At 43.2% G+C, this 24,075-nt stretch overlaps 1 protein-coding gene across 1 annotated transcript; it reads right to left on the bottom strand.

Annotated features, from left to right (window-relative positions):
• Positions 1-17,686: 17,686 nt before the first annotated feature.
• LOC108130002 (glutaredoxin domain-containing cysteine-rich protein CG31559) lies at positions 17,687-23,940 on the bottom strand. Its single transcript, XM_017248337.3, has 2 exons — positions 22,929-23,940; positions 17,687-18,263 (listed from the first exon to the last, which is right to left on the bottom strand). The coding sequence occupies exons 1-2, from the start codon at positions 23,748-23,750 to the stop codon at positions 17,790-17,792; spliced, it is 1,296 nt and encodes a 431-aa protein (XP_017103826.2). The 5' UTR covers positions 23,751-23,940; the 3' UTR covers positions 17,687-17,789.
• Between the last annotated feature and the right edge of the window lie 135 nt (positions 23,941-24,075).

Below are 24,075 nucleotides of genomic sequence, written 5' to 3'. Positions count from 1 at the left end.
GTTTACCTCTAGCCAGTACCTGGTGGGTATACAAGGCGTATGAGTGATATGAACTACCGGCCAAATGTGCAACTTCTTATTTGCATCAGCTTCAGAGACTTTCATTAAAAGTTTCATTTTTAATAAGGGGTTTCTTTGTTTTGCCCGTCAGTATTTAATTTAATTGGAATATCCATTACCCAAAACCTTGTCTTACGTATTGACAAGTATCAGTTGATCTGTAGTCCATCGTGGACTTCTGTTTACCGACCCATTTCATACGCGGTGCGACTGCTCTCCAGTGTATTGACTTCATTTTAAATTGGCGGTTAAATCTGTTTGAAATTGTCACGCAATCACATCAACATACAGACACTCTGGTAGCGGGCAGCAGACAGGCAGACATCAACACAGACCGAGATGCAGATGCAGATGCACAGCAGCACGAATACACAGATACACAGATGCAAGGGTATGCACCGATACAGAGGCAGACACAAACAGAGACAGACAACTGGCAGGCTGTAGTTGTAGCTCGGCCTCGAAATATTTTTAGTGATTTTACTTGTGCGTTCATTTCGCATTTCGTTGCATACTTTAGCGCGCACTCTCGACGCGACGGCGCACTATAGGAAATATGACCACTTTTTCTGGCCAAAAATAATATCTCAAGAACGAAACAAGATATTTAAGTTCTGATTTTTGATTTGAGTTCACATGGTCAATAGATTCAATATTTTTAAAAAATGTGGGCGTGGCACCGCCCACTTTTTAAGAAACACATTCTAACTCAAAAACTAAGCAAGATATTTAAATTTTGATTTTTGATTTGAGTTTATATGGTCAAAAGAACTCATAAATGAAAAAATTGTGGGCGTGGCACCGCCCCCTATTTAAAAATAACATTCTAACTGTTCGGTTTTGCACTAGTCTCACAGCTAACAGATTCACATTCAAGGTGTTGAGGTTGCCTCCTTAAATTATGAATTTCTTCGAAAGTGCATTTTTATGCATATTCATATTTCACTCATTTGAAAAAAATTAAACAATCTACAACATGGACTAAATTACATTGTCCGACTCCGCCAGACTTGGTTTAAATCTCTTTTTAAAAATGTGATTTATTTCTAAAAATTTCTTATGCTAGACTGCTTACATTTTCACTTTATTAAAAGGACAACACAAGTTTTTTGGACACTTCACATACACAAACACACAACACAAACCACTTAAAAAAGTATTCATTTCAAAACTTTTTATTTTGTCCATAAAATTTTAAGTATTCGTGTTTTTAAAATCGCACCAAAAAATCGTAAATTCTAAGCTCATGTAAATGTTAACATCAACAGCTGTTTTCTTCGCAGTGGCGCCATCTATGAAAATTTCTGGTATGCAACATTAAAAATTAATCTATTGTAAATGATATGCAGTTAAAATTATTTAAATCCTTTAACTTTCAAAAAATGGTTTTTGGCCAGAAAAAGTGGTCAAATTTCCTATAGTGCGGCGGCGCAATCAACGCAACGAGGCATTAATTTGTTGTACACAGTGTGACATAATTGGGTGACAGTGCGGCAAAATAAAAAACAAACAAATAAGTACGAAAACGAAAACGAAAAGGCAGGGAGCACAGTTGGCCGGCACTTCTATTTCCCTCCTTGTGTTTCAGTCTCTGTTTCGATGGCAGGTGTCAGCCTGGGATTGCTCGCTTTCCGAGTGGCATTCAAGTTTATTAGCCTATGAAAATTTGTCGGATTTGCGCTTTTCCTTTGAGTTTCCATTCAAATTTTAATTAATGCAGCTTGCCTGCCTTTCCCGTTCCTCACACCACCTCGCTCCTTGCATTTCATGACCCTTTGCCTGAAGCTGCGCAACTGTTGAGGGTTCTCGGGTGGAAATTCGATTTTCACATGCTCTGACCCCGACGAGATTCTTATGTTCCAGCGCCCTTGGTCGGTCTGTGGTTTTCGAATTTTGTTTCGTTCTGGCCAAAAAAAAAGGAAGAATTAAGAGCCAAGAAAAAGAAACAAAAACTTAAAATGGACATAGTGTAGACGCAGGGCTCTTTTCACTTCATCTTTTTTAATTTTCACCCTCCACGTTTTCCTTCCGGAAATGAGCAAAGTTGGCTCGTATACTTTGGCAAGGTAATTACGGTTTCCCCCGCCCCAAAGCGACTGATTTATCTCGTTTGTGCAGCCGCAGCTGCAGATGCAGATGCTGATGAAAATGTGTATGTGACGCACTAATTTGAGCATTTTGCGAAGGCTGTTCAGACGCTTTTCCGAGTCCCGCAGGCCCAATGCCTGCAGTCATTGAAACTCAATTTAAAATTGCATTGACTTCATTGCACATAATTTATGTAATGATTCGAACGCCTAAGTCTCTGACTAAGTTAAATGAAAAGTTTAGAGAGTCAATGGAGCGAAGGCGAAAGGCTTTTCAAATCAACTCAGCCAAATGCCTCAGTAATGCATGGACTTTTCATCAAGTCCAGAAAACTTGACAGACTCCTAGGATTAAATTATGTGTATATATTTTTCGCAAACACTTGTGTTTGTTCGCTATGGCAATTTAATTTCCAAAATGAGAGCATCGAGGACCAATGCATTTCTATTTATACGACCAGGGTACTTAGCGTGGAAACAATAGCCAATAAACTACCAACGCCAACTAATTGAAAATGCTGTAAAACAGAATTCGCGGCCCACACAATACTGGCCAATAAATGGTTGTTCAAATGCATTACTGCCAACAATTGCATTTTATTCCTCCGCAGTTTCCAACGCATTCGAACCGAGTGGTCAAGTGTGGAATGTGGGCGTAAAGACTACGTGCCTTTAAGTGCCATATAGAGGGCGAACATAAGTGGAAAAAATCTGGAACATCAAACAATGAACGCACAATAATAAAAGCAACATTGAGGAGAAAATTAAAAATTAATAACTCGGCTACGTATTTTATTTACACGTAATAAATAAATTATTGAAATTCCGCAATTAAACAAGATAAAGCAACAAGGACAAGGCATGCCACAGATGGGATTTTTAATACCCTTTAATAAAAAAACATACATTGTAACGAAAAAGGTTGTTATGTATTTAAAGTATTTGCGTAGTACGCTTTTTGTTAAGCCATCTCACGTAAATAGATTTTCATTTTAAAAAGCGTTTTTCGTTAAATAAATGACATAATGAGAAAACTACCTTTATTCGTTAAAAACTATTTATAATCTTAAAAAAGGAAACAATGTCCAATCTACCCGAATTAACAGTGTCAGGAATGTGGCCGCAAATTTTGTCGTTGGTTAAACGGAAACAGGCAGAATATTTTAATTGTTGCCACGTTCATTGATTTAACGTGGTGAGTGTGGAAAAAGGGCGAAAAGGCGGCTGTCCGGATAAATCCTTTTTATTAATTTTTATGGCATTGCATGCTAAGCAGCGGCCGGACATCCATGCCAGGCAAAACGGAAACGGAAGTGGCGAACGCCATTCGTGATGGGTGGCTGATCGGCCCTTATCTCCGTCCCGTTCCACGGTCGACCTCCGAAACCCCTTTTGTAATTGTTTAACCACACATTTGCACTCTTTGTGCTGCATGTGGCGCACGACAACAAAAACAACCTGCTCCGATACTACATAACATTGTAATGATGATAACAATAATTACAACAATTACAAGGGCCAACAACAACTCCACTTACTTCATTCCGCGCGCCAGTGCAACAATTGAAAATTCAATTAAAAGTCTTTATTAAAATAAAATGCAGCATGCACTGACAACGGCAACGGCCACGGCATCGGCAACAGAAACAGTAACCCTTGTCTGAGTTCCTGACCACGCCCACACCAGCCCCCTCCGCCCACTGATACTCTGCGGTCGCGCCTTTTGTATCCGTCGATTGCCACCTGCCGGGCCCCTGAATTCCCCAACCAATCCCTTTCGGACATCCCCAGCTGCGGCTTTTTCCGATTCTGAAGCACTGCAAAGTTAATTTGGGGTTTTGCCCAGCATTGTTGTTTCCTCGGCATGGTCGCAAGTGATTTTAATTAATTTAAATACGAATTAAAGAGGTTAAACCGATTAAAAATTCAAAAATTGTAACGTGATCGGAAAAGCAATTAAATTTTGAAGTCTTTGCCTTTAGCTTTCACCCCTGCGGCTTAAATTAAACGGAAAATATTAAATTACTTTATTATATACTTGGGATCCCATCACAAAAAATGGAAAAAATCTGAAAAATATTTTGTTTCAGGATTTTGATGTAGAATGGTGTAAAAACTATCCAGAATCTTTTAATGTACTCCGCTTGAGAATCGGATGAGAATTGGGGAAGATATAGCCATCACTGTGGGATCACTGCAGTGCAGTGTGGGGAATACTTGGGGTATACTCCGCTTGAGAATTGGAAAAGATATAGTCCTCACTACAAGCGATATTTGCCATAAACAAATCTAAGCCGCAAATATTATGATTAACAGGTAAAATATTATATGTAAGTATGTCTTAAGCTAGCCTTCTTCCCCATACGCCTTGCTTTATTAAGGACTCAGCTCCTTTCTGAACAAATATAGCGAAAAACTTGTTAAACCCAACGTAGCTGTTATATCGAGTCAACGCATTTAATGGATTTGCACACGGGCTGCACAAAATCTTTGGCTAAGTCGTTGTTATTGCGTTTGCAAGATAAATGGGTCGCCGTTGCCGTTGCCGTAACCGTACCCGTACTCGTGGCCGGGTAGTCCATGTTGTCCGGTTACCCGGACTTGGCGCCAAGGTAAACAAACATCTCGGATTAACGACGGACGCTGGTCAGTGGGCCACATGGCAAGAAAGTCACCAAAAAGGGAGTCGAGAGCTGAATACAGAACGTGATACTGCTGCCATCGTTCTGTGTGCACTGTACAGTACGCCCTCTGCTCTCTGCTCCGTGCTCCGTGCACCTTGCACTTGGCTATACGCCCAAAGTTGTTTACCCATTTCGGAGCAGGACATAAGAGGCATGACAAAACACAGGAGGCAAACAAAACACGCCGAAAAGCACAAAACTAAAGTAGTAAATAGTGGACCAGTAGCTCCAAGCTGTAGTTGATTTTTTCAAAAGACGAAAAGTAAAGAAAACTTCAAAGGCGATGCACTGTTATACAAGGTGTGGAGTTTTCAAAGTACAATAATTAGATTTTCTTACCAAGCTTCTATAATTGTTAATCCTATTTATAAGTTCAACACTTGGGATATTAAAATGGAATATTCCAAATTTCATTGTCCGATTATTTTCAGTGATGGCATCCTGCATTAGCAGCGGGCGCTGACCAAAGTAACTAAAGCTGACTAAAAGCAGTTTATCGTCCTGGCCAAAGGAATGAGGACTTCAGGCGGCCGTCTGACGGCGTACGTGCAAGTTGCACGTGCATTTGGCACTTGGCCACCTTTTGGGTTACCTTTGCTTTGTCTCTGGCTCAGCTCCTTGTTCTTTTCGTTCGCTGCGACTTTAAGACCGGCTAAGCAAGCTTTTGCGGTGGGCATCACTAGGAGTTTTTGGCTCCGGAACTCCAGTAACCGAGCCAGGAGCCAAAGCCAAGCCAGGTGTCAAGCGGACGACGTGGCAGTCACTTTTCGCCCAACTTCGCTTCGCATTTCTACAGGCATACCGCCTTTCTGCGAATCCAGAACAAAAGGTGTTCCTGGCATAATGAGCTGCCGCTAGTAGCGTTTTGACTCTTCGCGTTGCCATGGAAATTTACATTGCCAACGAATTGAAATGCCTATGGAAGGATCGCTGTAGGATTGCTGTTAGACTTTTGGATTGCCGGGTTGTTGGATTGCTGCGTAGCCATTAGACAGCTCGTGGCAGCGTTTCCGCCTCGCTGCCGCAGGACTTTAGACAAGTTTTCACGGCTGGCTAGAGGGCGGACGCCGACTCCTCTGGCTTCCAAAGTCCAGACAAATACCAAAGGGCCTGCGAAGGGGTAATAGAAATGTTCTTTTCGTTGTTTTATGCCTATTTACGCTTCCAACAGGACATCCGGCAAAACAGGGCCGTAGCTAAAGCGACTTGAGACCGAAGTACACGCTTCAAAATAATATTATTTAAATGGGTAGTTTAGGAGGGGAAGGATATAAGAAGGATGAGTTTTTTAAAAATAAAACCTATTCAATTTTAATTTTTAATCTCGCATAAAGCTTATATAAGCTAGTAAGCCCATAGAAATCTCTTACCTTTATTATACTCCAGACTCGAGCATGCATAGTTCATTATTCTATTAACAATTAAAATGACTAAAAACTGTTGTGGATTATCTTCTCTCTGGAAAATAATAGTAATATGTAATTTTCCCATGTGTATTGCTTAGGTATTTATTTTTTAAAGTGCTGCTTACTTCACCTTTGACTTCTGCCGGCTCTTGATATTTCTCACACGTTCCAATTACAGGCGAATATGGCTCTACGGCATAGTATCCAGGAAAATAATAGCGTGCAAAAGAGCTACTTCATCGTTCAGCGGAAGTGATTGAAGGTGTGCCAGTATGTGTGTGTGTCGGGCATAGGTTCTAGTTCTAGTTTGACCCCTGAAGACCTCGGGTGTACATGTGTCTGGGCATTTTCGCATACAATACCGAATACCGGGAAACTAAGCCCGACCCAAGGACTGTAGGCGAACTTTGAGTGCAGGTCGCATACATTAGCTCCCATGGAAGCGGGCGGAAGAGGGCGACTTTGCTTTGATTTCTTGGGCAATGGCGCAGCAAAGTGCTAAACTATGTTGCCCGGCTTTTGAGTGCCACGATGGCACCTTTTAACCTTTTTTCCCCAGCTCCTGGCACTTCCCTGCTGTACGCACCTCTAAGTCCTGGGTCCTGGAAGCGTGTGTGTGTGTGCGTTGGGCCACGACAAACGTTTTCAATTAGCAGCCCATGCATTTTTAAAATGTTAATGAAATATGCAAAAGCATTTTAAATACAGAATTCGCATGCAGGAAGGCACAGAAAATCCAGGCGTTCGGCAAAAGGAAAAAGGAGCCAGGCAGCAAAAAGTGAAAGTCAAAGGAGCCGGCTAGAGGCGAGACCGCAGAGAAAAAAGCACAGAAAGCAAGGCACAAAACCGAGCAAACAGGAAGCTCCTTCGATTGGCAACGACTTCCGCTAACACGCGTCCCTATATTGCATATGACACACGCGGGCAGTTCTGGGCTTTCTGCCATTATTTTCAGGTTTTTATAGAAGTAGCTGAAATATTTTTATTTTGTATCAAGTCCTCATGCATGGAAGCGGGGTTTATTCGTCGTCAATTGAATTAAAACTGAACATTTTATCAAAATAATTAAAGTTCTCATTTACTCTACTTACTAAATAAGGGCTCTAAAATCTAATGAGGCAAAAAGTGAAAATGGGACCGACTCCATAATTAACTTTTCTCTTCAAGACGTTGCCGTAAAAGCAGCAATAGCAACAACTGCACAGCAACAACGACTGACAACAATTACAAATGTAATAAATGTAACCTGAAAGTGCACCACCTTGCGCCGTCGAGAAACTTCAAAAGTCAACGAACTACAAGCAAAAAGCAAGCCACACAGGCACATTTGCACCTCGCCTAGTTGCAAGTTGCTCGAGTGCTTTTGTTGCCGCTGCTCCCGTATATGTTGCTCCTGTAGATATAGCTGCAGACCTATGCGGGTGCACGAGTGTGTGCCGAGTCGTACAATTTCATTTACATATTTGTACAAATTCCTGGCCCAGACGACTACGACTCCAACGTCGACGACGACGACGACGTCAGCCAAGTCGACTTTTTCCCTGCGTAGCGCTTCTGTTTGGTTTTGGTTGCTGCGGTTTGTTTTGCTAGCCGCCTTTGCTGTTGATGTTGCTGTTGCCTTTGCTGCTTCTGCTACTGTTGTTGCTGTTGTAATTTACTCCACCTCTTGACAGGAGTTCCCTTGGCTTTCTCTCTGTTGTGGTTTCCCTGCGAACTACAGCTGGCATCGCCCTTCATTTCAGTGAAAATTTTAATTTTAATTGCCAAAAAAATGGTATGAAACCATTAAAGAAGTTGGTCAAGTTTGTTTTGGTCGGCACGGTTTACTCGCTTCACTTACTTCCCAAAGCATCATCTTGAACTGACGATAAGGATCTCGTAGAAGCTTCGTTGTCCTTTAATTTCATTCAAGTTTTGAACACTAATTGGTTTCACATGTGTGAGAGGCGTGTATTTTAAAATGGAACTATAACTGTGTTATGGTTGTTAAAGGCAATTGAACAAAAGACAACTCTCAAATGTCACTGTTCTTATCAATATGGTCTTATGTATTTCTTTACTTTGATTAATTGACATTCCCCGAAAGTTAATCAATTATAACCCTTTATGAGACTCAATGACTTCAACATACTTCATTAGCTGAGAGCTAAGTCAATTAGCCATTCATCCTTTACAGGAATTAGTTTTCTTTGGCAATTATTTGGGTAATTTCAGTTTTAAGTGAATCTTAGTTTGGCACACGTACCACTTGACGTATGCGTAACGTAGCCTGCTTCACACCCACTTTAATCATCCGAACCAATACATACAATGTAGATGTGTAAATTTGTATCTATGTGTGAGCTGGCCGCAACAAAGGAAAGCCAAAATGTAACTAACTGACAGGCAGACGGCGGACGGGCAGACAGACAATGTGCAAAAAATAATGAATATTACATTCAAATTTTACGAGTGCCACTTAGGCACGCCCCCGCATTTCGCCCTGCCTCCGCCTTCTACCGGCTCCTGCCGGCCCTATTCGCCTCTGTGCCCCCTGCCGCCTTTTGTTGCAAAAGGAGAGCAGCATCGCACATGCTCGTATGTTGCAAAAGTCAGGCCACTCGCATAATGCCTCTTCTAGCCATGTTTATGCCACTTTATGCAAAAATAATTGCACAATTAGTTTGAAGCTGGCTGCCGTTGCTGCTGCTGCTGCTGCCTTCAGAGAATGACCTCTGCCCTCCAGTACCCTGCTCCCTCGCAGCCGGTTTACAATGTAAAATTGGTTCAAGCATTGCTGGCAACACGCTGGAGGCAAAACACATCACCTGCCCGGAAAAGCTCGTCAGCCGCGCTCTTCCATCAGACGCCTTAACCCAATGGTATTTTTTTTTAGTGTAATTTTTATAATATAATTTGATTAATTTTATTATATTAATAGAATGTTGAAGATTTATTTTAATATGAGTATTTTTTTTAAATTAAATAAAGTAAGGTTTAGGTTTCGAAAGGTAGTTTTTGTAGCTCTACGAACTACTACTCAAGTATCATAGGTAATTAAAATTGAATAACTTGTGTAACACATTATTTAAAAATTTAAAAAAATATGTTATATATTTAATGGTGTTAAAGGGTTAAGTTTCAGGCGCGCTTGTATGGCCCTCTGTGTTCCTTCTCTTTTCCTCTAGTGCGCTTTGCCTGCTCATTAGTAAGAGTTTTGAATGCTATTACAGCGTCATCTACTCAACTCCTGCCGCCTCCTCCTTGGCCCCCCCACCCCCCTTTTTGTCAGCTTGTACACATGTGCCTAAATGCGAGGCAAACACACACACCTGCACACACACACTCACACAAAGACTCAATAACACAGACAGTGACACCACACAGATACCGAAACACACGTAAATGCACACGAAGCCGCTGGCACTTTTTGTTTTTTGCTCACACGTACCGTACGTACGCCAAGTTTTTTATCCTTGCCACGCCCACAAACATACCGCCCAAAGTCAGAAGTAGGAAAAACACAAGGAAAGGAACGGTAAGAGAGGGAGGACGAGGCAGAAATGACAGCAGGAACACGGACAAAAGGCGTAACTAGCCCGCAGAAGCTGGCAAGACAATGCGCTTAGAATTGGTAAGATTAGTTCGGGCATTCGGCATAGCTACCCTCGCGCCGCCCTTCCCTCCGGCCCCCTGGCCACGCCCCTTCCTCAGCTAATCTCTTTGACATTTCGAGATTTACCTGAGCCAGGTGCCCAGCTGAAAGCCGAAAGCTGTGAGCCAGTGCCGCATCCGCTCCCGCCACTGCGAAAGTTGCTCTCGTTCTTGGCTCGTGAATTTTTAACAGCAGCTCAACTGAGTTTTTGGGTCGACGCTTTCGGGTTGACATTTAATTAGTTCACATAATATGCAGCTTTACGACTGCAATTTCCTTTGATTCCACCTCATATGTTGCCAGTTGCGGGGGCACTTGCTGTAAGCTAGATTCCAATTTAAAAGCATGCATTTGTTTACTCTTTCAGGATGTGCATTAGGACAACCATTTAACCTTTGTTTTTAGAAAATAATTTATTTCCAGCTGCATGAGCTCTATCAATCGAAAGATAACAATCGAGTAAGCCAAGCCAAAAATCTGATGATTTTCCATTTCAAATTTGGCAACAGCTGGCCCTGTGCAATACCCCAAGGATCTTAATTCAATTTGTTGAGCTGCAACTAATCAGATGATTGACATTAATCAACACCCGTTGCCCAAATGATGCCAGGTCTTGTCACACCGAATCGGTAATCATATTAATTGCAATATGCAACTCCTTGCCAATCAAAACAAAGACCGAGTGCAGCGATGGCATTTGTCAATACACATGTCACTTGAGTTTGTAGTAGAAGGAATCTTGAGGAAACCATTCTCGAGTCCTCGGAACGTGGCTATAATCGATTCTCGTAATATTTTCCATTACGGACTGGCTTTGTTGAGCTGGAAACTCATGTGTTTGTGGGCGCTTGTAATTACTTTAAATTGATATAAACACTTTTGAAATGAAATCGATCTAAGCTTCTTGTTAACAGATTAACATGGGCACATACACACAGTTTTGCCTGCAGTTTACAATTATTATTTATATCCTCACAATGTAGACATCCGTACACAAATATCCTTCTTCGTGTGTCCTGGTGGTTGTGTGTGGTTTGATAAGCTCGCTGACAGTGTGGGCTGTGTGTGTGTGGGTATGGCACACAAGTAATCCTTGAAACATGTTTTTGATTTGCAATTTAATCAAGATAATCAAGTTTTATGTGTTTTCCGAAAATTGAAAGTGTGCCTGGTGACTTGCCACATTGTTTGCGCAGACTGTAGATACGAGCCGAGCGAAATTGCTGTAATCTTTAAATCGGCCATTAAAGCTTTTTATTAACTGTAATTTAATAACCCAGTTTGGGAAGCGATGTCCCAATATTGATGGACCATCTAATAAGCCAAAATTTTATGGCCCTTTTGGGCAATTAGTAAGGATCAAAAAGTTTTACAATCCTGGCTCAGAACGCGCACATCGCAGCTGATAGCCCCAGCACATATGGCCTATTCCAAAAATGTGTGGGGGGATATGTATATGAATAAACGCATTTATTCGATTCGGGTAGGGGGGAAGCAATTTACGTCGTTGCCTTTTGTATAGAAATGTAAAAGTTTTTCATATTTTTCCACTTGACAAAGTCTTTATGCATCTTGCGTAATAGTTTTATGGCCGTGAGGGAAGCGCAAAAGTTTTCCTTTCGAGAAAGAGTATCCCTCCCAAGTACTTCCAATAACCATTCAATCCGCCTTTTCCGCTTTTCCCACTTTCCCCATTTTCGAAATTCACCATCCCCTCTGCTGCTGGCTGCCGCCTGCCGCAATTGCAGTTGATGGCTTTGATTTTATTCGTGGATGCACTTTTCTTGTTGGCTGCCCAGATTCTGTCCAGCTCGCATCCATTGTGCTGTCCTGTCCCTTTATGCGCACTTCTGTTCAGAGTTGTGTGCTTTTATTATTAATATTTCTCCTGCCGCCTGCTCCTCCTGCTCCTGTTACTGCTGCCCGTCCGGCTCCTGCGTTATTATTTATTGCTGCTGAAAAATGTTTATCCGCCCCAGCTCGACGGCAAACTTGGCTGCAACTTATTTCGAAGACAAATTTTTCATCTGCTCAAGTATTGCATTGTGTGGTGTTGTGTAGTGTTGCGATGGTCAGGTCATTATGTGGGCTGACGTTGATGGAATTCGGAGTGCCGGAGCTGCACTTAGCTCTTAGTCCGGGGATAACGCGGCGTATGCGTAATGCGTATTGCGTATACGTGCTAACCATGCCAAGCGGAAAAATTGGGGGAGCTCCAAGCTCCAACCTCGAAAGAAAATTGTATGTAAATAGAAAATTTATCAAACAAGATTGAAATCGTTGTCGTCCTGCCAGGACGCACAAAAGGTTTGGTCCCATGTCTATTAATCCGTACACAAAGCAGCCGTGCCACATGCCGCCTGCCACATTCCAAGCTTGCCGCTTGCCACGCCCCCTATCAGATGCAATCTGCCTTCGGCCCATTGACAGCTAATTTCGTTTAATGCCCAGCCCACAAAAAGCCAAAACTGCCCACCGCTGACCAACTGGTAGCCCGTTCCTCTAATTTCGGGCCAAGATTGTTTGGCCAAATCTCCAGGCACACATCAAAAAAGGTTATGTGTGTGCTTGCGTGTGTGTTGGAGTATTTTCGGATGTTTCGGATGGGGCGGAGCTATACACACACTCACATGTTTTTTGCATAAATCAAACAAGCAAATCGACATGTAAACAACAATTTTTGCAAATTCAATTGAATTTCGAACTGTGGAAATGAAACGGAGACCATAACCCAAGGAGCAGCCCAGCCCAGGACCCTGAATCCTTTGGGAATCCAATCCGAGCAATTTTGCCAATCGCACGATACACGTGCAAACAGCCTTGGCAACAACTGCAACAAAGGCACGCACACTCAATTATTTGCTAAAAGCTTATGTAAACGCCTCCGTGTCAGGGGATTTTATTAACTGCTTCTTTTCGGCCCGGCCTATTGAGCCGATGGACCGGCTAAGACCGAATTTAAAACTAACTCCCACACAAGGGCCTGCAGACACTTGGAAATTTGCACACAGATCGCTTGACTCGGAACAGAGCGTCCTAGATACGAATCTGCACAAAATTTCAGCTGGGGAAATGAATTTTCCAAACGGTATTTACCCAAATACTCTCTCTTTGGCTTGAAAACAGCCACATAAATACAATAATCGTGACACGAAAGAAAAGGTCTTGACAGTTTCTGCCGAATTCCATAAATATGTATGGTAGTTGCTTAAAATTTATGCTTAGTCTTTAAAAACATTTCAATGCACCTTTTTAATTTATTCTGGAGAATATTTCGACATTGATTTTATTGCTGCATCCCAGGACATTGAAAATGTTAATGGGCACACATGCAGAAAAACATACCCTCCATTGCTCTTTCTTTCAAAACCCAACGTGCAGGGACCCGATTCAAGGTCTGTTCAGCTAATGTTGCCCTTCGAGGTTGTATTTTGGAGCACAAAGAAATTGAAAAATGCTCCAGAATGAATCAAAGTGAAAAACGAATATTCGAGACAGAGCAGGAGACATGAGGGACTTCACTCGCACTCTGCGATACGCTATATATGCTATATCCTGCATGAGATGTGTGTGCTGCGTCCGCCTAACGAGCGAATCGTGTTCAATAAATATTTACCAGTCAGTCAGAACGGTCCTGGACGGCGGAGGGGAGTGCAAGGCCCTGTCCTATATGCGGGCAAAAGGACTTGCCGCTGGGAGGAAGCAAAAAGGAGACAGTGTTGAGACTCTCTATGCGGGCAGGTGCTCAAAACAGAAGCACTTGGAAAACAGGCTTTGTTTAAAGTAGTTCATTCCATTTTCTTTAAGAATTTTTAATTTCTTAAATTGGTTGCTAAGCCTTCGAATTTCGTTTTTAATAAGCCTAAGTTTACCATTTAATTGAAAAACTACAGCCTGTTAACTTATTTTTCCTAGTGTAGCAAAAAATCCAAATGTTTTGCCTGGAACCTCGTCCATCAGCTGTTTGCTTAGCTAATCCCGCGTCCTGGCACCGCCTTTGCATCTGCATCTATTCAAAGTCGCGTCTATGAAATATTCATTCATTTACAGCTCACTCTGGAGAATTGGTTCATGATGTTCTCCGCTGATACTGGCGCTCCTGCTCCTTCGGCTTCCCGATTGCGCTGGCACATCCTGCTGCTTCACTCCGCCTCATCCTCGATTTATGAGCGCCCAGTGTGTGCTTTAATAGTTCGCAGCTGAATTAATTGGCTGCTGCGCCAGCAGCGCAAGATGAGCCGGCGATAGATCCGACGCATATATTTACCATATATCTCGCACTTGCCATTAAAATAATTTAATCAAAATGTTGTTCAGCCCACCAGGCGAGATTTCGATAGGGGCGGATGGCTGTCTGAAAGATATATCTTTATAGAGCACATGTGCTGCCAGTCCCGAGAATCTGCCAGCGGAGTCTATATGTGTTCTTCTGTGAGGGGAGCATAAATTTTAATCAATTCTTTGCTTACTTTTGCTATCTCTTGGCCGCACTTTGCCTTTTTATTTTATTTAATGCTCAGAGTGGTATGCACTTTCCTTTTTTTGCCAAAAGTACAAAAAATGAATAAAGACTATGTGGAGGGGTTGGTAACACAAAGGTTTTTGCAAAAACTATAGAAAACAAGAAGCTCCTTTTTATGATTTGTAAATTTTGAAGGAAGTACTCCTGATCTATTAAGTGACGTAAAGAAAGTGTATACCATCTTCACTACAGCATAAGCCTTTAGTGTGTTCTTTTTTACGGAAAACAACTGCAGAAACCAGCTGATTGTAACGAAGGCAGATTAAAACTTATGCTCACACTCAGCGCGGAGCGGGATGCGGTATTTCTTTCGGGACAGGACTGGGACTACGACTTAGAGGAGTCCGTAATGTGAGCTATGCTAGTTTTATGGCAGCCAGCCGGCAAGCGGCAAATGGGTTACGGCAACATTCAACTCCAACTTCAACACCCGGAGCCCAATGACAATAAAAAATGTAACTAACCGCCACTGCCCCGGTCGAGGCATTGTAAATGCTTTATGAGCCTTTGGAGTGCCATAATTTTCACTTAATAATCCGTTGAGTAGCTGCCCGTGATTTGTTGCCATCCCGATTCGACCCGATTCCGGCCAGAAAAGGACCAGAACAGAACAGGACCGTACAAAATAACACGGAAAAAGACTGAACAAAGCGGAACAACAGTGTAATGAGCTGCGGGAGCGGTGGCCAAAAACAATTTGAAAGTTTTTGCCAAAAACATAATGTGTGGCTAATTTTATTTGTCGCCAATTGGGAGCGATGCCGCCGTCCGCTTGACACACTAATTTATAGTGAGCCCGAGCTTCCGAACACCTGCGACCGCCGCACCAGTTTGCATCGTTTTTAGATACTAGTATTATATCTGCCCCCTGACAGCCCACCTCCATGGCGAAATATGGCAAAATAATAATGCCCACACCGCCCGCAACGGGTAACAAAAAATATTTAATGACCGAACCGCACATGAAATTGCGCGCATAAACTAATTACCGCGGATAAAGTTTAACAAAGGCGGCCACGAACTGGGTCTGTTTGGCAGGTGGTTTCTGTGCACTCAAAAAAAAACTATATATTTTTTCTGTGGATTGGAAAAAATTTGGCTTAAAACGTTTGTAAATATCTCTTTAGTCTAGAATTTGTTTTTTTTCGGAAACTTAATTGGAAATAATTAAATTTCGAGGTGTGATGTTCGATTTAGTTGGAGTTTCGGCTCAACTGCCAGGCAGCCAGCTGCCATTAAGTGGCACTGTGGATCCCGGCTCCGACCACCAACTCTCATCTCCAATGAAGTCCTGCAGCCATTCCGCCATTCGGCACTCACACAACGACGCCACCGTTTGTCAGCATTACCGGCATTTACAATATACATATATATATTTTAATATTTTCGGAGCCAGGCCGCACTCTCAGCCATCCAGCCAGGCAGCCATGCCAGATTCCTGAATATTGTGTATGTTACTGTGCCAAATTGTTTATGAAAAATTGCGTATGACGACGCCGCTGTTGGCCCATAAATCAAGCCGCTTTGGCTGAGGATTTGGGCCACCAGCTCGACGGGTAGCTCGGTGGCTCCACTCGGTAATTACAATGTAGCCGCCTGTGAACTTAACGATCCGGGTTGGGAGGATGGGAACCCAACGATTTCGGCCCCAGACCGCCACCCACACGGCCACTGAAGGAAAAGGGTTTTCCTTTGGTCAGTTCGCCTGGTCAGTTGTTGGATATTCACTGTGTTGGCTGTGCGTGTGGGGCGGCATGTTAACAAAAGTGTGAGCCAAGTGGAAAATAACATTAAAAGCGGCCATAACAATAACTAACAAAGACACCAAAAGCAAATGGCGATGCCGAATGGTTGGCTAACTGGCAGAAAGGCCAACGTAGACCACCCTTTTCCCAGCGCTTTTCCGCTCTTCCTGACTCGAGCAGGAGCAGGCCGGCAAAAATTAAATGGCGCGAGAAAATTGCATGGTCGGTGTGGTGCAAAGAGAGAAAAGCCGGTTTACATAATTGCCCCGAGCCAGAAGCAACACTGATATAAAAAATTCAAAGTAAAGTCTTGAAGAAAACTTCAATATGTGCTACAAAGATTAGAAAAGTGGAAAATTAAAATTTGCCAAGAAACCCACTTTTTATAAAATATAGTTGAAAATTCTTCATTTTACCTTGTCAGATGCCTTCTATTCATTCAGAGCTTTCAAGTAAATGAGTGAGGTTTCTTGGAAACATGCTGAACATATCCTATTTCCTTGTGTCCAATTTTTATTAAAAAATATTTCGATATTGCGTTTCAGTGCAGATTCAGCAGAATAGATGCATGAGCCAAAAGCAGGGCAGAGTGGAAAGCAATCATTGTCCTTACACATACACCACTACACCGAAGCACAAATACACACACAAAGTAATGTGTGGAGGGTATGCGTCCTTGCCCCCTATAACATTTAACTATTTCCTGAAATATATACTCTTTGTCTTGGCCAGCTTTGCGGTGGCATAGTTTTGGTTGCTTCTTTGCTTGGACCGGGGGGCAGTAAGTCACTTTCCCAGAAGCCAGAAAGTCAATGGTGCGGCTGATGTTGTAATAAAAGGTCATTTTGCAGAAAGCGATCATAACAGCGAGCCCTCAACGGAGCCCGGCCCGAATGTTTCGACCGCACCACCACATGAATACATGTGTAAAACTTTGATGGCTGTTGGCAACCCTAAGCTCCGGTTAGCCCAAATGTATGCAACGAATTCAACAAAAATCTAAATTAATTTTAAGCTCCGCTAAGCATTCAAGAGGCCTGCAACATTTAATTGAACGCAAAATCCGTATTAAGCTTTGCATACTTTGTGGTTCGATTGCAAATTAATGAAAAATTAAAGCGCTAAACTTTTTTAATTGCATCTAAAATATATGCCAGTTCTCTCCCCACAGACTATTGTGTGTGGCAAATATTCAATTTTTCAGATTAAATTGAAATCATTCATTTGTTTTAAACGTTTTTTAATATTTAAGTTTGTTAGTTAGTTTGTATTTAATATATTTTGTTGGTCTGCAGAGCGCAAATTATAAGCCATTGATTGGGAGCTTAGGCTTTGTTATCGGCTCTAAAATAAGCGCAGGATAGTAATCACATAAAAATAAATGGTTGATTTTATTTTAATATTCTGCGAAATTGGGTAATTTCTGCCTTACCTTAACCTGTTTAGATTTTGATCCTAATTTACCTTTTTTTGTCTCATTTCTAGAGTGACCCCTTTTATAGCCCAAATAACCCAAGAAAACAAGGTGCTTTTGATTTTAAACTATTTACTACTTAGGCCTAGGATATTCCGATTGTTCCTTACTGGTGACTACAGTTAACTGGGCTTACAGCTACGGAGATGTACAGAGGACTCTTCAGCTCGGATTGGCTCAGCAGTTGTGGCACTTGACCAGGCCCACCTCGTCGCAGTTCATGCACTTGAGGGCCACGAACTCGGCGGTGAAGTGGTTGCGGTGCACGGACTTCTTCGATCCGTTGCAGGAGGGGCAGGGCAGCAGGCGGTAGCCGCCGCAGGTCTGGCAGGTGAGCGTACTGGCAATGGACTTGTAGGGCTTCAGCAGCTGTCGCAGTTCGCCGGACTCGTTCAGCCGCTCCACCGTCTCCGCGTCTCCGATGTGCTGGCCCTCCACGTAGAGCTGCGGCACCCGGACCTGGGTAGTCTGCATCCGCTGGCGCATCTCCGCCTGGTACTCCACGCTCATGAAGACGTCCCGCTCCTCGAACTTCACCAGCAGGGTGCGTAGAATCTGCTTCACGTTGGCACATTTTGTGTAGGTGTCCCGGATGATGCCCATGCTGGTGGTGTACAGCACCACCTTGCCCAGGTCTTTCTCCTTGAAGTTCTGTGGGTGAAAACAGAGGGGGAAGAGACAGAAACCACAGATTAGTTCGAGTTCTGGTTTGGTGGCCGGAAAGCAGGCCACCGAAAACTGGAAATTGGCACAGCATTCGCCACACAGCGCGGATTTCTGAGCTTGTCACGGTCTGGCCAGAACGGCAATGCCAAATCGAGTCTCCACCATCAGAGGATGAAGGCCAACCATAGACAAAGGCTATATCGGAAGCAAATATGCAGCTATGTCACAAGATCGTGGCTCTTTCATTCGGACAACTGCTCACACAAAGAAATAATCAATACGTTTTTGAATTTATATTTAGTGCTAAACATAAAACATTTATTTTTGTCGCTATTGTTGTCTTAAGTCGTAGTATAATTATTCCAAAAAAAGAAAGGCATACAATTTTCGTAAAAAGAAAAAATGTTCATTTTTTAGACGTAAACTGACATTGAAATCGCAGCTTTGCAGCCAATTTAATTGCAGTTTCTGTACACAACGATAGAATCAGGTCTTGGCCAAAAAAATAGTCGAAATGAAAATTGGAAATCGGTATTCGGATGCCGAAAACTGGTTGGTTGGAAAGCCTCGATCTGCGGCTTGTGGAAAACCTCAGCCACTCTCTGCCAGAGTGCCGAGTTCGTTAGCTCGGAGTCACGTAACCGGGCAACTCTGCATGTCACTCAAAATCCTATTAATCAATACAATTAAGCAATAATAGGAAAACTGCTAGGCAATCGACAGCGCCAGCAACGAAACGGGCACAGATATAAAGAGACAGCCACACAATGGAAACCTGGAATGTTTTCCCGACAATTTATGATGTCTTATTTTGTAAGTCCGAACCGGTTCAGCTGGGGGTTCGCTCATTTCATTTGACAATTAACATTTCCGTTAGTTGGCCAACTTTGGTGGCGTCTGCTTTGGCTAATGAACCAAGTCCGACCGATACGATGCGATATGATCCCCCCACCTGTGATGTCTAGCAAGTATCATTGAACCGTTGGATGCATTTTGTGCACCGAAAAAAAAAATGGTGGTTTAAGAAAGCTTGACTGATAGATACAATATGAGGTAAAAATGTATCTTCATTGATATTGAAACTCTTTGTCCAAAAAAAAAGGAAAATCTATTAGTAACCTTACGGTACTTAATCCCAACATCTTGAAAATTTATTGGTTTTTCTTATGTGCATGGCTCGAACCATCTTGAAACCGGTATGACTAGAATTTGCATTGCAATAGAAAGACAGAAAATTAATAAGCTGGCCATAGCAAGGTAATGAGAAGTGGATGGGGATATACACAAAAAACGGGCATTCCGCAGCAGATGCAGCTGGGGGCTGGTGTCGTTGTCAACGATAAACGACAAAAGCGAGAAAAATATTTCACGACACAGCCGAAGAAAAGTTCAAAGCCACGCAGCACGAACCAAATAGACAATAAACAAGCAGGCGAAACAAACAAACAACAAACAAGCTGCGGTCAAATGGAAAGTCAACTCCAGCCTCAGTATTAGCTTCAACATCAACTGCAGCTTCAGGTTGCGATTGAGATTGAGCTGCGAGCTGCGAGCTCCATCTCCATCTTCAAGTGAACGTTGGCGAGGAGCTGTTTTGCCAATTCAATTCCACAGAAAAAGAAAAGCCTCGATCCAGCCGAGCCGGCGAGGCAACTAGCGAAGCTAATAAAGCACCTAACCGCCAAGTGGCACCTCATCTGTCAGTGGTTCAATGTCAACTCGGCTGATGTTGATAATTTGCATTGCCAAAAACATAAACACGCCGCCAATTAACAATTACCACACGTGATTTGCACGGTTGACCTCAGCGCGACTTTTGTCACACCAGCAGCATCTGCAGCAGCAGCAGCAACAGCCCACAACATCAGCAACCGCAGCAACAAAACGGCAGCAAGAGCAGCAACAACTGCTACATATAAGTGGACAAAAGAGAAAGCAGGTCACTTGTATGGCCAAGAGCCAGTGGTAGAGTGATTGCCAATCGAAGAGTTGGGCAACAGCCATCGAGATGGAGGCTAATACCAAACCAGCTGCGATGTTGCTGATGCTTCTCGAAGGTGACAAAGTGAGTTGTGTGTTTTCTGAACGGCCAGCAGATTTGTTGGCCAGCACCTCCAATTTGCGGCCAGCCATCAACAAAATTTGGTGAATGCTCTAATTATAGCTTCCAGCAATGCGCTAAACTCCAAAGCTCAAAGGGCTGCAGAAAAGAAATATAAAAAAAAAAAATAAAAATGAAATAACCAAACCAAAACAATGCCCAGACAAGCAGCATTTTCACTTTCGATTTTTATTGCTCTGCATACTGCTGGCTGCATTATAATTTGCATTATCACTTTCCTCATTGTGAGTCTTGAATGCTTCCTCCATCTCTCAGTCTAATTTGCATGCGGCCCGCTATAAGGCCATAAAACATTTCTATTCAGTTAGCATCCACTTAATGTATGTATAGTGATCCGTTGTGTTTCTAGTCCGTCGATCTGAGCCAGACCAGGCCGGGGCAGGCCGAGCCGGGTATCATTCCATCAATTCATCAGGTTCGGCTCTATGGCTCAGAAAGTGAAAAGCAAAGGCAAACGAAACAATTAAAGTGATCTAAAATCTGCTCATTAAATTAGATAAAGGGAAATTTCTAAGTCTTGGAATGGGAGCGGGGCACTAATAAAAATTAAAAAGCATAAAAAAACAATACGAAACCCGAAATTGTTTTTGGTATCTTTGGACCAGACACCAGATTTCTACTGCAGTCACGGTTGATAAAGGCAAAACGGGGAAAAGTGAGCAAATGGGCGGAAAAACGGTTCAATGATAGATAATCCATCAACTGGAGACTGGTTTTCGACTCATAAATGGGGTTCATACTGTTGAAAGGCCCGAAATCGATCACAACTATTTGGTAACCCTAATTGGGGTTATCATTTGGCATCGGGAATTCCAAATGGCAGTCATTCCCGATAATTTGTGACATTATAGTGCGAAGCGTTGACTCTAAAGGTGATTTACTGCCAAGTCCAAATACTAGAAAGCTCTTTTTATGTGTGTGGCTAAAAGTTGGTTAAATCGAAACACTAGAAAGTCCATAGTCATAAATCAAGTAGTGGTATTGTATATGTTTCCGTAATTTTCCTATAATTCACTCAACGCAATACGCAACAAACCGGCCGAATGCTTAATTGCCTTTCAGCCCAATCGCAATATGTATGGTAGATGTTTTTTAGCCAAGATCTATCAGATTACATAGTGAAATTTTGCTAAAGAATGTTACCAGAGTCGAAGTTATAAATCAGCTCGGTGTCAATTTCAGCGATTTATCAAATGGTTATCAAATCAAAATACTAGAAAGCTCCTCCATCAATGGGGAAGACATTATGCTGATTTATCAAATGAATTAATTATCCAAACAGAGATCGCTTATTGAAACTAGTTCCGAGAACCCGCCTCGGAAAAAGAAAAGAAACTATTACAAATCGCGCTTTTACGATGACAATTTCACAAAGCCCCGTTGTCTCCGCGGAATAAGCCGTTCTTTTTATTTACTTTCCAGCTCCCAAGCTCCCCAGCTCTTAGATCCCAGCCCCTTGCTTGCCACAAGCTGCCCGACATTAACTGCGATTAGTCGTGTCAATCCAGCGCACCCAAAACCAAAACGAAAACCAAAACCCCGAATTACTGGCAACATGAGATGCATGAGAGGAAAACAAAAACGAGAAAACCAATTTCGGCTAAGACGATATCTGGCATTAGCCGTCCGAGCTATCTGAGCAAGTTGTAAACGCGCGCTAAGCGCATACAAAGCGACATCGGCGGCGACAAAATAAGCCACTTAACGGTTTCCATTATAATTGAAGAAGAAACCGACTCAGATGGGTGGGGACAGGGGACCGGGGGCTGACAAGGGGGAAACCGCGAGCGGTTCATTAGATTACGGGCACTCCAATACGCCAATAGTTGAATACTGGAAATGTGAAAGATATATTGAAAACCCAGCCAGGCAGCCGCCACAATTGTTGCCCAGCACTTTCTCCGGCAAGTTGGGCCGAAATGCAGACAATTGGACAAGACAAGATGCTCGCGCGCGTCGAGGGAATTGCATAATTTGGAAGGCAAGGCGGTTCAGGTGACTCAACCACCTGCCGGTGGATGCGATGGCTCTGAAGACGCCCAGCAGCGTGGGAACTGAATTGCCATCAATAACTGAATATTCATATCGGAATTTACAGACGCGGTCAAAACTATGGCAGACTAACAAGTTTTAATATGGCTTAAAAAATATTTTTTTTATATCTTATAAGAGACATGAATATCTCCCCTTTTCTCCAAAGGCTTCTAACTCCTAGGAGCTCTTTTTTCATAATTTTGCAAGCCCGATAGAATGTCTTTACTTTTTTGAGAAAAAAAGGGAAACAAGTTTAATTTTTTCAAGAAAAATTCTAACATGTTTTCAAAATTAAACATATCTCAGAATATAATTAAAAGAGATATTTCAATATAAGATATCCATTTCTCATTTGAATCTTTTTTGCATCTTCATCTTCAAAACTCTTGCCATTAATTTATGGTTTTTTTTCGAGAAAGAATATGCAAATTAGGGCTCCAAAATTCCAATGAAATGCAATTAATAAGAAACCCGTAACTGTTTCCGCAACTCACCTTGGCATTCGGCTGCTGGTGGAGTTGCAAGAACGTGGCTATTCCATTGCGCACACGGTTCTTGACGCCCCGCACGGTCCCCTTGGCGGATCGGATGGTGGACTGGGTAGAACTGGGTCCGCACCGCACATCCCGGTATCCGGCGAAGAGATCTGCCTGCTCCGTTAGACTCCCATTCTCCTCGTCCCGATTGGAGTCGCCTCCGTTTCGCGAGAAGCCGCCAAAGTTCTCGTGCTCGTTAATGTGAAAGCTGTAGTATTGGTCGTCTGCATACTTGTAGTTGATGTTGCTGCTGCTGCGTCCACTGTTGCCAATGTTGGTGGCTGGCAGAGATTGAGCGGTGGCCTCGATGCTGTCCAGCGACTCCTCACCGGTTTGCACAAAGTTGGCCCGCTCGACGGCCGCCCGGAGCTCTTCGATTTTCTCCTCGCTCAGCGACTCGCGGGTCAGGCGGGTCTCCTTTAACTTTTTTTCCTCCTTCGGGGAGTATTGAACCACGTACTCCGAGCTGCGGCGATCGCGAATGTCCCGCAGCAGACTGTCGGGCAGCAGGGAGCCCAGGACCCGGAGGGACTTCTGCCGCTGCCGCTGACCGCTAGGCTGGGAGGCCGACTGGCGAACGTACTCCGTGGAGTCGCTGCCCAGGGAGGAGGGACCGCTCTCCTCGCTGTCGTCCGGCTTGGCGGGGGGGCCGTTGCTCTCCAGGTCACTGCCGTTGCCACTGTCCGCGGTCTCGCAGTGGGCGGAATACTGCTGGTACTGGTCCATGAAACAGTTGCCCGGCTTGCTGCCCTTATTAACGGGGGGCGTGGCCAGCACCATGGCTTGCTAATTTTCTAATTCACCGAGTTTGTTAACTTTAACCAAAGCCAAAAGTTGGCTGTCTGTCTGTGGTTTATGATCTGCGTTTTTGGCCCAGGAAAATGCAAGCGTTCAATGACTCTGACGGCCGTTGCACCCGAGAAGTCGCATGTCTTTATGCTTCAGCTCTCGTCGTTAGACTGGCCCGACTTTTTCTGGCCACAAAGCCAAGTTGGAGCCAAGATCGCTTCACATGGCTCTCTCTCTCCATCTTCTCTCTAAGCCACTTCATTCAGCGCTCAGTTGAGTTTTCTGATTCAGCAACTCCGTGGCTTTCTTTCGGCCA

Source organism: Drosophila bipectinata, chromosome 3R (genome assembly GCF_030179905.1).
Source record: "Drosophila bipectinata strain 14024-0381.07 chromosome 3R, DbipHiC1v2, whole genome shotgun sequence".
Classification (NCBI taxonomy): Eukaryota; Metazoa; Arthropoda; class Insecta; order Diptera; family Drosophilidae; genus Drosophila; species Drosophila bipectinata.
Note: the sequence above shows the minus strand (reverse complement) of the source record. Positions and strands in the feature narration are given on the sequence as shown.